This window comes from Drosophila subpulchrella, unplaced genomic scaffold, assembly GCF_014743375.2.
Source record: "Drosophila subpulchrella strain 33 F10 #4 breed RU33 unplaced genomic scaffold, RU_Dsub_v1.1 Primary Assembly Seq415, whole genome shotgun sequence".
NCBI lineage: Eukaryota > Metazoa > Arthropoda > Insecta > Diptera > Drosophilidae > Drosophila > Drosophila subpulchrella.
This window is the reverse complement of record NW_023665632.1, coordinates 25,464-37,539: the sequence shown is the minus strand read 5'-3', so window position 1 is coordinate 37,539 and position 12,076 is coordinate 25,464. Positions and strand designations below refer to the sequence as shown.

The 12,076-nt window shown below is 40.1% G+C and overlaps 1 protein-coding gene across 1 annotated transcript in view; it reads right to left on the bottom strand.

The window, feature by feature from the left end:
- Nucleotides 1-472: 472 nt before the first annotated feature.
- Nucleotides 473-12,076, bottom strand: part of LOC119562271 (Krueppel-like factor luna) — a gene marked incomplete at its 5' end in the record, with an annotated part of 37,064 nt that continues 25,460 nt past the window's right edge. Inside the window, 2 exons of the mRNA XM_037875445.1 lie at nucleotides 473-1,887; nucleotides 2,652-3,491. Coding sequence (XP_037731373.1) covers nucleotides 1,715-1,887; nucleotides 2,652-3,491 — 1,013 coding nt within the window. The remainder of the gene's footprint in view (nucleotides 1,888-2,651; nucleotides 3,492-12,076) is intronic.

Genomic DNA, 12,076 nt, shown 5'->3' with positions numbered 1-12,076 from the left:
TATGCGTATTAGCCGGCGGTGCCAGGCCCAAAGATCCAGCTTCCAGCTCCAAAGCTCCGGCTTTTCGCATTGAAATTACAAATGACGAGAAATTTGTCATCTTTATTATTGCAAACAACGGCGCAGTTGTACGTTGCAAAGTTGCAAAACGACAAACGACAAACGACGACAATGCTCCCCTGGACAATTGCAATTGGCGGGGAGTGCGTGCCATGGAGTGCCGTGCCACAAAAGCAAAAGTTGCTGACAACTTGCCACACATCTGTGTTCAGGGGGTAACCAGGGGATACGGGGGAACCCAGGGGCACACTTGTGGGTTAACCGCAGCCCCATTGTGCGCCAATTGATTTTTCATTCAAATGAAAATGCTCCGAGGACTGAGGATTTCGGCTTTCGATCCCATAATGAGCACGGCCAAGGCTTCGTTTGGTACAAAAAAGTATTCGCTTTTCTTTTATTTCTCAAAAAATAATACAATTTTTTTAGCTTTTGTGTGAATGTGTATGTGTGCTAAAATCTATGATGACAGTTGGTATGAGGCAAATTGCTTTTGGGGCTCGCCAGGGAATGCAGTGCGTTCCGTAGCTATAAGGCAGCTTACTGTGTATACATAGATAGTTAGGCTAAATAAAAAAAAGATGGAACATAAAATAACCAATTTAAACAGTATTTTTTAACAGATAGTTCCTGTAATTTCTTCGAATTAACTGTGCGTTTTACGCATATGAAAATTATAAATAAATGTAATATTGTCAATACACCAAAACGTCTTATAATTGTAAAGGGTGTTTTAAAAAATGTAAATGTAAGAATTAACAGTATTTTGTAGGTTTCTCTATAAGAAAATAATTTATTAGTAATTTCTAATGTAGTTTGTATCTGAATCCTAAACATTTAAAGGCACTAAATTGAAGCTGCAAGTTTTTATGAAATATTCTGCTTTAGTTTTATAACAAGTACAGAAAACGATAGATATGGAATTTTCATACATTTCAAATTGTTCAAATACAAACATTCCCTTATCGTACCCCTACAAAATCCTCATCCACTATCACATCATATGCGTATAGTACAAAATGTTTAAAATACCCTACAGATGAGAGAATTTCTATATATAAATATTGCTTTGCTTGGCTCTTCCGGTTTCTTTTGTTTTTGCCTCTTTTGTAGTTCTTTTTTGTTTGTATAAAATTTTCTACTTAATAACCAATAAAAATTTGATCTAAAATTAGTTAAATTTCTTCTTATCGCACTAGGTTGTAAATGTTTATCTAGATCTATGTACACGCAAGTTGCTAGCACCAATCCAAAACTATCTGTATATATATATATATATGTATATGTATATTTAACTATGCAGATATTTCTATGTGTAGTAGGTTAAAATCCACTTTGTTAACTTGGCTTCTGAAGGCAATTGTCTCTGGGCTGTAAATGTGAAAAATTTTACAAATCTTTCGGCCCTATAACTATAGTTGAACTATATCTAAGTTGGGCTTTGAGCCCGCTTACGGTCTAAATTGAGCTACTTAAGCGATATGGAATATCTGGTCTCAGTAAGAATGATCAATGGAAGTGGTTCGAGTGCATATAAATAATCAAGAGCTGCTCCATTCCCCCTCCCCGCAGCATCTCAGATGAGTATTCTCGGATATGTGAGTACGAGTACGAGTACGAGTGTGTATGGCCGGGGCCAGATGGGCAGTTCCAATCCTCAGTGGCGGCGCATGTGCAGCGACAGGTGGTCCGAGCGGCTGAAGCTCCGGGTGCACAGCTGGCACCGGAAGGGCTTCACGCCCGTGTGCTTCCGGTAGTGCCGGGTCAGCTCGTCCGACCGGGCGAAGCGCCAGATGCAGCCCTCCCACGTGCACACGTACGGCTTCTCACCTGGGGAATATCGGTATAGTAGCAGGTTAGTTTAGTCGAAAAATATTCTAAGAACCTTAGATTTAATTAATAAGACCTCAGAACAAAGCTGGAGAATTTAACAGATATAATTCGGAATTGTTACAAAGCCAAAGACTAACAATATAAAAAATAAACAATTAAGTAATAGCAATTGTTGAGACAGGTTTATCCTCTTGCTGTCAGAACTATGAATTCTATATAAGTCCTACCTTATAGATATTATCTTACAATCTCTAACGGATCTCAAGATCGTATAGAAAAGTACATATAAAATGTATAGGCATATAAAAGATAGTTTACGAGTTGCTTAAAAAATATATATTTGTTTCTTTCCTTAATATGAAAAGACCGTTTCGTCTTTAAATATGCCTATTTACGTTTTCGAATCAAAGTCACAATAAATGGTCGAAATTCCTTGTTATTTAGAGTGTTACCTTTTATGGCATAAACATTTTCATGGCTTAATATGTCACGATAAGAAATGTTATAAATTAGTCTTTTAAAAGCTCTTTTGTATCTGTTTAGTAGCTGTTTCCGCCTACATGTACGTCAATGTATTATTTTAAAAGCTTAATGTGATTTTTAACAATTGGTAATGACCGTTTAAAGATTATAAATTATCATTCCATATAATTTACCATCCAAGACTTTTGGTTTTAATCCTAAAAAGATCTGTCTCTATAAAAAACTGTTTATTTTTATTCGTTGTAAAATCTTTTATTGAAAAAAAACGTAAAACTCACCTGTGTGCGTTCTTTTGTGCGCCTTGAGGTGCGAACTCTTGGTGTAGACCTTGTCGCATCCTTCGGTGTCGCACTTGTGTACCTTGCGGTTCTTGGAGAGATCATTGTAGCCGCCGTTGGCCGTGGAATCGGAGGAGGAGGAGCGTCCGAAGGCGGAGGCGCCACCGCCCCCGCCCCCGAAATTAATCCCACTGAAGCTGCTGCTGTCCTTGCGCGTTGCCCCCAGAGCCATGCCACCGAAGGCGGGATTTAGGGCGGCATGGGGTGAACCCGACCCGGCATAGCTCTTCCAGCTGGGCGAGGAGTTGGAGCAACTCGATCCAGCCAGGGATTTGCTGGATCCTCCCGTGGGCGAGGACTTCCTGGTGGCCTGACCATCTCCGAATTTGTAGGGATTTTTGAACAGGCTCAACAACGAGAACTTGCGGTCGTAGTCCTGCATGCTGCTCCCCGCAGATCCTGTGGCCGAACCACTACTGCTTCCGTTGTTGTAGCTGCAGCTGTTGTTGTTGTCCTCCTGCTTGCCACCACTTCCGCTTCCGCTGATCCTTCGATAGGTGAAAAAGAATGGCGAGGCCGCGAAGAACGGCGAGAATGGCAACTTGGACACACCGGAGGCATAGAGTTGTTGCTGCTGCTGCTGTAGCTGCTGCTGCTGCTGATGTTGCTGCTGCTGCTGGCGGGCAAAGGCCCCCAACGACGAGGATCCAGCTGAGCCCGCTCCAAAGTTGGAGGACGAGGACGAGCCGGATGATCCACTCTGCTTGCCATTGCTGTAGCCAGCTGCCTTGGTGGCCGATGAGGATTTGCAGCTGGTGGAGCCGCCATGCGAGGTGCTCGCTGCAAGAGGGGGGAAAAAGAGGTAGAGCGGTTAAGAAAACCCATCGAGATTCGGTTAACAAAATGGCCAAAATGGTGAGGCCACTTTATGGCCGCCAATGCCTAATGAGCCTCGTAAATGAACCGCAAACTGAGCCAAGCTGCCAGCCAAAAGCTGGGCAGGCCAGCTAATTTAATTAGCCGAAGATACTGATACTCTGGTTTCGGTAGATCTGATTTGTAATGGATATTTTCTTATATTTGATAAAATATTAAATATCAGCATAAAATATACATTCTATTTAGCAGCCTTTAGGAAAATATTATTTCTATAATTTATCTGTACTTTAGTATCATTCTAGGTCTATAATTTTATCGATAAGTCATAATTTTCGATCCCTGTTTTACTTTCGGACGTATATCTTATGCTCAACAAAATAGAAAATATTGAAAGTATGTATTTATTACTTAAATGTACAAGTTTGTATGCCTTAAAAAAAATATTTGTTATGCTTTTGAATATTGGATCGCAAGTTATAGAGCAGAGAAACAGTCGGCCGGGAACATTTTGGCCTGTCAGTCGGGAGTCTTTACACAATTTCCTAATTTCGTTCGACCGCCTCATTGCATCAAAAACGTTTGCATGTCGCGTATTTTATGGCCGGCAGACAGCCCAGATGGACGGACGGACATGGAGTTGGAGTTGGGGACTCCAATAGTCGAATAGTCAAGGAGTCGAAGAGTCGAAGACTCCAAGACGCGGATTCCAATTCAGACGGACAGCGAATCCGTGCAGTCGTGATCCATTTAACCTGTACTCTGGGCTCCAGACGACGACGACTGCCACTTTCGGCTGCCAGTTGCAGTTGCATTTGCAGTTCCAGTTGCAGTTGCAGTTGGGACAAGTGTGTCGATTTTGGCGCCCGCGACATCAACATCAATTGCCAGCCAAACTGCAGCTGCTGCTGGTCGCCATATGCCCCACCTGCCCCCTGCCCCTTGTCACATGCCCCACCTGCCCCTCATTTTGAAGGGTGCCCCAAACCGAAATCACCAAGAAGTTTGCTCAGTTTTTGCCACTACACTTGCCTTGGCTTAAGATATTCGTAGCTTCTTTCTTTGCTTGCCTACCCAGATTTGAGTTCTTTCTTTAGATATTTATTTACATGTTTGTTTTGAAATTGGAAATCTGTTAAAAAAGATAGTTATGAAAAAAATGCATTCCTGTTAATGGCCTACAAGACGCGATAATCTTTCAAATTAAAATTAAAGAAATTTTTATTTTTGGCGAATCAAATTCAAATCAGGGATCTAAACTAACTTAATGATTCTTAGCTAATGATCCTTTAATAATAGTAAAATAATGCCCCACTTAATCGACGAAATAATTAATCTGAAGAAAAGCAAGACATAGTTCAAAGTGATATATGATATATCATATTTATTGACGATCATATTTTAGTCATATTTTTTGAAATGAAAAATGTAACTATGGAACTAATATTTTTAGATGCCAAATTATATACACATTTGAAACAATAAATAATACATAATAGTAGATTTTATTTATCAGTACAATTTCTTACAGGTCTTTCAGTATAAGTCTACTTTCTTAAGACCCCATAAAAGATTGCCCAAAACTATAAGCCTAAAACTTGACAAATGAAAACCCAAGAGCATGTTGAAAAAGTATTTAACCATTACTCCCGTTACCCTTGGGCCACCCCTCGATTTTTCGCCTGCTAAGCACATTCAATTTTCACTCTTCTTGGCGTTGCAACTCGTTTGTCAGGGGCCAAAACAAAAGGCCAGCGAAAGGGGCACCGCGGGGGAACCGAACAAGTGACCCGGGCTTAAGTGCTTTGTCAAGCCTGCAACTCCACATGACCGAGGGCCACATGGCGGCCAGCCAGGAACAACAACGGCCAAGAGACCAGACCATCCAAACGAACCGGGCTCGAACTGACCGGCCAAGCAGAGAATGGGGTCCGTTGGAACCGCTGGTTTCTTAGCCTCAAGTGCCTCAAGTGCGTTTGCGTTGCGACTGTCTACACATGTGTGCCCTGGCTTGATGCATTTGTAATTTCCATGCCAGCGAGCGTTTTGTTTCACCAGCAATGGGTTACAGTGCCCAAGGTAGCAGACTTACAGTAGGGCTTCTATAGGTAGAAACCTCTGGGCACCACACACTAAATGTAATACCAAAGCACTTCAAATGCAGTTAATATTTGAGTAGCACCTTTTAATACTTTTTAACAACCCATAGAATTACAGAAAGATTTTAGATTGTTTAAATGTTGCAGGCATTTTAACAATCAGGCATTCAACTTCCTAATATCTGAAATGGAAATCGATTGGACCATTTGTATACAAAAATGTATCTATGTATCTATGTATCTATGTATCTATGTATCTATGTATCTATGTATCTATGTATCTATGTATCTATGTATCTATGTATCTATGTATCTATGTATCTATGTATCTATGTATCTATGTATCTATGTATCTATGTATTTATGTATCTATGTATCTATGTATCTATGTATCTATGTATCTATGTATCTATGTATCTATGTATCTATGTATCTATGTATCTATGTATCTATGTATCTATGTATCTATGTATCTATGTATCTATGTATCTATGTATCTATGTATCTATGTATCTATGTATCTTTTTATCTATTTATTAATGTATCGATGTATTGATGTATCTATGTATCTATGAATTTATGTATTGTTGTATTGATGTATCGATGAAATGTTTTATGGATGTATTGATGTATGTATGTATATAAGAATCTATGAATTTATGTTTTTAGATATATGTATCTATGATGTATCTATGAATTTATGTAATGTTGTATTGATGTATTGATGAATCGATGAATTGATGTATCGATATATTGATGTATGTATGTAACAAAGAATCTATGGATTTATGTATCTATGTACATATTTATGTTTTTATGCATCTATGTATCTATCTATCTATCGTTCTATCTATCTGATCAAAGCTAACACAGATATTTATTAAAATAATGAAGAATACTTAAAATGCGATTTAAATGCAGGTAAAAGTGAAGGATCTGTATTTTGAACTACTTTAATTTTCTGAGTCATAGGAGGTTTCAGTTTCAGAAGTACGACTGTAGCTTTCGAGGGAGGCAGGTAGACTAAGCCCCGGGTTGAGGTCCGTTAGCCCAGGCAGGCGCGTTATTAAAATTGATGGCATTTAATTGAACTGGCCATCAACGTCAGCCCACAGTGCTGTTTGCTGTTGCTGTTGCTGTTGCTGTTGCAGTTTCTGTGTCTTTTCCGCTCTGCCCCATTTGCAATTGCTGGAAAGGGAAGTCCAGCAGCAGCGAAGATCTCACAGAGAAGGGAAATGGATGGCGGTTACTAGATGGTGGATGCTACGGTGGCGTATGCTAATGCGCATTATGTGGCAACTCTCCGGCTGTCATATATTTCTCGTCTCCCAAATGGCCATTCTCCTGTCCAAACTCTGCGAGTATATAGCCGAATGTGTGTGTGTAATCACCGCTTTTACCGAAATGCACACGCTGACTTCATATTTCTGCCAATTTGGCTTTGGCAACAGGCAACAGGCAACAGGCTACAGGCCACAGCCAAGAAACACAGTAAACTCCAAACCCCAAACACCAAACACCGGGCGACCCAGAGATTTGAAATCACACTTGTGCCTATTGCCAAAGTGGTGCAATAAAAAAAGTGAATGTTGCCCCCAAGTGGCACCCGGCAGATTCGATCCAAGATGCGATGCGATGCTATCCAATGCGATGCATATAGATGCTATATAGACAGGCTCCTCCATCTCGGGCTCCTTTGGCGCGTCTTCAAATGGTCGTCGTTGTGGCCATAAACTGCTCATTTGACTTAGCCAGATTTACGTTGAGCAGACCCCCTTCAAACCCCCTTCCAACCCCCTTCGCAGCCCCATCTCCAGCCCCGCCCCCTCTGCTCGTGTGCGTAGTCGAACGTGCCGCCCCAGTCTCAGTCGGCGATAATTATGATGAGGCCAGATCGTCCCCAGACCAAGTCAAGTCTGGAAAAGCAGTCATCGCCGGAGAGTGGGAACCGTGGTGGAAAGTAGCCGGGTAAAGGGATAGTTTGGAGGAGAAATTTTATTAGCTTTGAAAAGAGAAATTGTGTGTAATTCGAAGGTTCTTTAATTGAGAGCTTTAAACTTTATTATACCTGCATGGGATACATATCCAATTTAAAACGTAGTCGCTCTGAGTTTAAGAAATGTACAGTCTAATTATCAAATCTTGAAGAAAATGTTATTAAAATGAAGTACATTTATTAATTAATTAAATGGATTTCAGATTTTAATATATAGAGAAAATGTATATTATATTTAAATACTAGTTCAACTCTCTTAGTTACTTCAATCTCGACTTTTAAAAAATATCTTTCTTTTTCAATAAAAACTTATTCAAGACATTAAAACATCTTTCAATTATTTCAATTAGCTTTAGTAAATTAAAAATGGAAGTTAATTTTTGCCAGAAATAAATTCTAGTACATTTATTTTAACTGGTATAAAATAAACCACATTTTAAGTTCTACTGAAACAAGCTAATCCCCAATTTGACCAGGTAACCAATTTGCAATACGTCTTAGCCCACTGTGCAGTGCCCACTGTCGCAGCGTGTGCTGTGTGTGCAATGTGCAATGCGGATCTCGCACCAAATGCGACTGCAAAACTTGCAACTTTAGAAATGAGAAGCAGAAGAGAAAAACCCAGGCGAACAATAAATTACAAAAACAGTTGATAGGGTTTAATGTGCACTTGGTGTGCGATTGGTTATAATTGACAGTTCGCTTGGCTGGCTTGGGCAGCGCTGCTCCGCTCAACTTGGCTCTTGGCTGTTGGCTGTTGGCTCCCAGCTTGTAGCTCCAAGTCCGATTCCGGGCTTAAGTCAGCGACGTGCTTGGCCAAGCACCACCGAGCCACCAAAAGGCACCTCCGAGCACCACTGGCACCACCATCGTGGTTACGTTTCTAGCCACTTAATTGCCAGGCGAGCTTACGTTGATTTACTAGTTGATTTTTATATGAAACTGTCGTATTTAAGTTATAATTATGAAACAACATGGCTGCGTATCCGTGTCCGTGTCTTTTTGATTCAGCAACTCAGCGATTCACCGATTCAGCTATTTTCACACATGAACCGTTCGCTTTCTGGGCCAACTTTGACTCCAATACGCTTTTTGGGCCACCGACGAGTGCGAGTCACATTGGATTTATGGCATTGCGCATACGCCGTGGGGGCAGCCATCGGTTTAAATCGCCACTATAATATCGTACCCTCCACTCTGAAGCTCTGGCTTTTTGTTTCAGCCATTTTTCACACTCTGCGGGCGTCTTTTGAACCTTGAAATAAAAGTTTTCCCACACTGAACACTGCCGTCTGCACACAGCACACTGCAAAACATTTCGATTTTCCTTTTGGCGGCCTTACCTTACCTTACCTGCTAATCCAGCCAACGATTCCCAGCCAGCCCAAAATGGTAACAGACGTAGACTCTGTGGCAGCAGGGAAAAAAACTAATGAGCAACAACACAGCGAATGCAAACTGCACCTGCCAAAGAGAGCCTCGGCCGGAGGAGCCGAAAACGCCACAAAAGTCAACTGATTCTGAGATGGCGAAACCGAAATGCCCTTTAGATAAGAAGGCACCACTAATCATTTAAGTTCATACTGCCTAAGTTTTGAATATAATGGTCATTTTTCAGTAAAGATTAGGGATGGCTGGGTCCTTTGATAATTTCTTGGTTCCTTAATTCCCATATTGGGTAAATATAAAGATTAAAGTAAAATACAAACAATTTAATTAAAAATTCAACAAGTAGATACCTTATAGGAACAAGCCCACCATAGAGTAAATTATCAGATTATTTTTACTTCTATAAAAATATCGTAAATAGTCAATCTAACTTAGCTCTATATAAAGTGGAAATATACAAATTAAAATATTTTACAAAAAGGAGAAACATCCGTAAGTGTAATTTTTAAATTCTCTTTGTAATATGAATAATAATATAAATATTACGAGGAAAATATATAAAATATATATGACTAATGATTTCATCTTTTAAAAATGTCTTTTAAAAATCCTAAGAATAAACATTTCGGATCTTAAGATACTGTCACACGAAAATATCTTTATCAATGCCAACTGCTCCACAAAACCGGTAATGCCTTTCAACCCCGAAGGGTATTCTCAGTCAGCGAGGGCTGCCCACAAGAAAATCAGCAAACAGCATCGCCGAGACGTTGGCGGCGCTTCGTTAGCGGTTAGTCCCCCTCCCGGGGTCCCCAGTTCGAGATAACCCCCAATCCAATGCAACCCCTCATCCTCCTGCCACCCACGGGTTTTTTTTCTATTTCTATTGCTTTTTTTGTTGATTTGTTTTTTATGAGCAAATTGTGGAAATATCTTAGAGCGACGGCAGAAAAACGTTGACAACTAGATAAATTTAAATGAATTTCTGAGACTCATAAGCTGACAGCGAAATGGTCGATCAGAGTCGTGTATTTAGGGGCATGCCTCGCATGGAGTTCTTGATCAAAAGGCGGTAGCAGAAAGCCAGCAAAAAGCGGACATTTAATTGTTTTTGCTACCAATTATGTATTTGTCAAGTTAATTGGTATGTCAACGCAACTAGTTTTTAGAGCGCAGCTCAGCTGAGCGCGGCTCCATCTCTCTGGCTCACAGGCTAACAGGCCAACAAGCCGACGAGCCAACTAGCCAACATTGTCCAAGTGGCCGACTGGAGTCATCAAAGCTGACCACCGCCGGCGGAGCAAACGCCTGACGCATTGTCAATAAGCTGGCGACGACACACGGACATGGCCGAAGATACAAAAGCAATGCCAATCATGCAGGCATTTTACACCAGGCCCCCAGTCCAAGCCAAAAAGCCAAAGAGCCAAGATCCCAGAGCTTCAAAGACAGGGGGAGAAAAATCTAGTGAAAACTAATGCATTTGTGTGAAATTCTCTACTAGCCAAAGTTACCAAAATCCATTGCAAAATAATATTAGTTTTTCAAATATTTTTTTAAAAGTGCATAAGGATTTATTTTCAAGGTTTTAAGTTTTGGGTTTTTTTAACATGTGTAAATTTCATACAAATTTATGGAGGTATATAGAAAGCTCCTCCTTTAAAAGACTCCAAAGTCACTCAAATGTTAATACGACAATTGTATTAATTTACTAAAAAGGTTAAGATTTTATAAAAATTTTCTGACTACAAAAAATGTTAAAGTAAAATGAATCGTGTTTTTTGAACAGCAACGTTTATAATTGAATATCGTTTCTTGTAGAAATCAATTTTGTATTAAATAAAGGACTATCATTTTAATCATATAGCCTAAAAATCGATATAAGTCTATCGTATAAGTCGATATATATCGAAAAATATTTACCTCCGAAGTATCCTCTTCATAATTAATATTTTCTTTTAGTAATAATGTGTTATAATTTAAAAATCATATGACTTCAAACTTTATATGTTCTTCAAGAAAGAATTAAAGTGTTATGATCATTTTTCATAAAAAGTAAGCTTATCATTTAAGAAAAGGATTGTTACCCCTTATTTTCCCCAGTGCACACCACTGCGAAGGTGTGAAATAGCTGGCCTGCCTGCAACCCAAAACCGGACCCGTTTCAGGCAGCTTCGCTTGTCGCCATTGATTGTCAGCGCGTGTTCTCTCTCCTGGCGTTGATGGATGGATGGCTGGATGGATGGATGGCTGGATGGCTGGATGACTGGCTGGGTGGACGAACGGATGGATGGTCAAGAGCTGGATAAAGGAGTGGGGTCTCCAGGCAGTTGGGCCCCTTCTGTGACTTATCGGCCCGATCTGTGAGTGCTTAACAAATGCCTAGCGCTAATGACAATTTTGTTATACATTTTATGCATGCACAGATCGCGCGCACTCATGGCGTATACGCAATGTCCGTGTCCGATGTCCGCTGTCCGATGTCCTCTGTCCGATGAATCCGATTTCCCGATGTCCGATGTCCTCTGTCCAAATGCCGATCACGATGACGATGATCGCCGTGCCGATAATGACGATTACCCCGATGGTAATGATGATGGCTTGGATGCGTGTGCGATAACGCGACGCTAGTTGCAGCCAATGTCGATGGACAAGCCGATAAATAAATTTATGCACAAACCAGACGAGGCGTAAAATGCGCAATTTGATTTAATGCCTATATATGTGTGCGTGTCCCGCCATGGTGTCGATATACAGTGGTCGGCATAAGTATTTTGACAAAATAAAAGTTAAGTATACTCATAACTTGAATTTACTTCTTGTAAACTATAGGCATCAATGGAAAGGTAATTTCAATGCCGTTTGAATGATACAATACATTTCTTTACCCATTCAGTACTTATTGAAAAGGACGAATTTGTGTAAATCAACTTTGAAATTAAAAAAAAAAACTTTTTTCCTCGTCTTGAAAACTTAAATTTTTTGATGCAAAAAGTTTCTTCAAACAAAAATAATAGTAACTGCAAAAAGAATTTTTCAAATATCATTTTGCTTATATTTTTTAT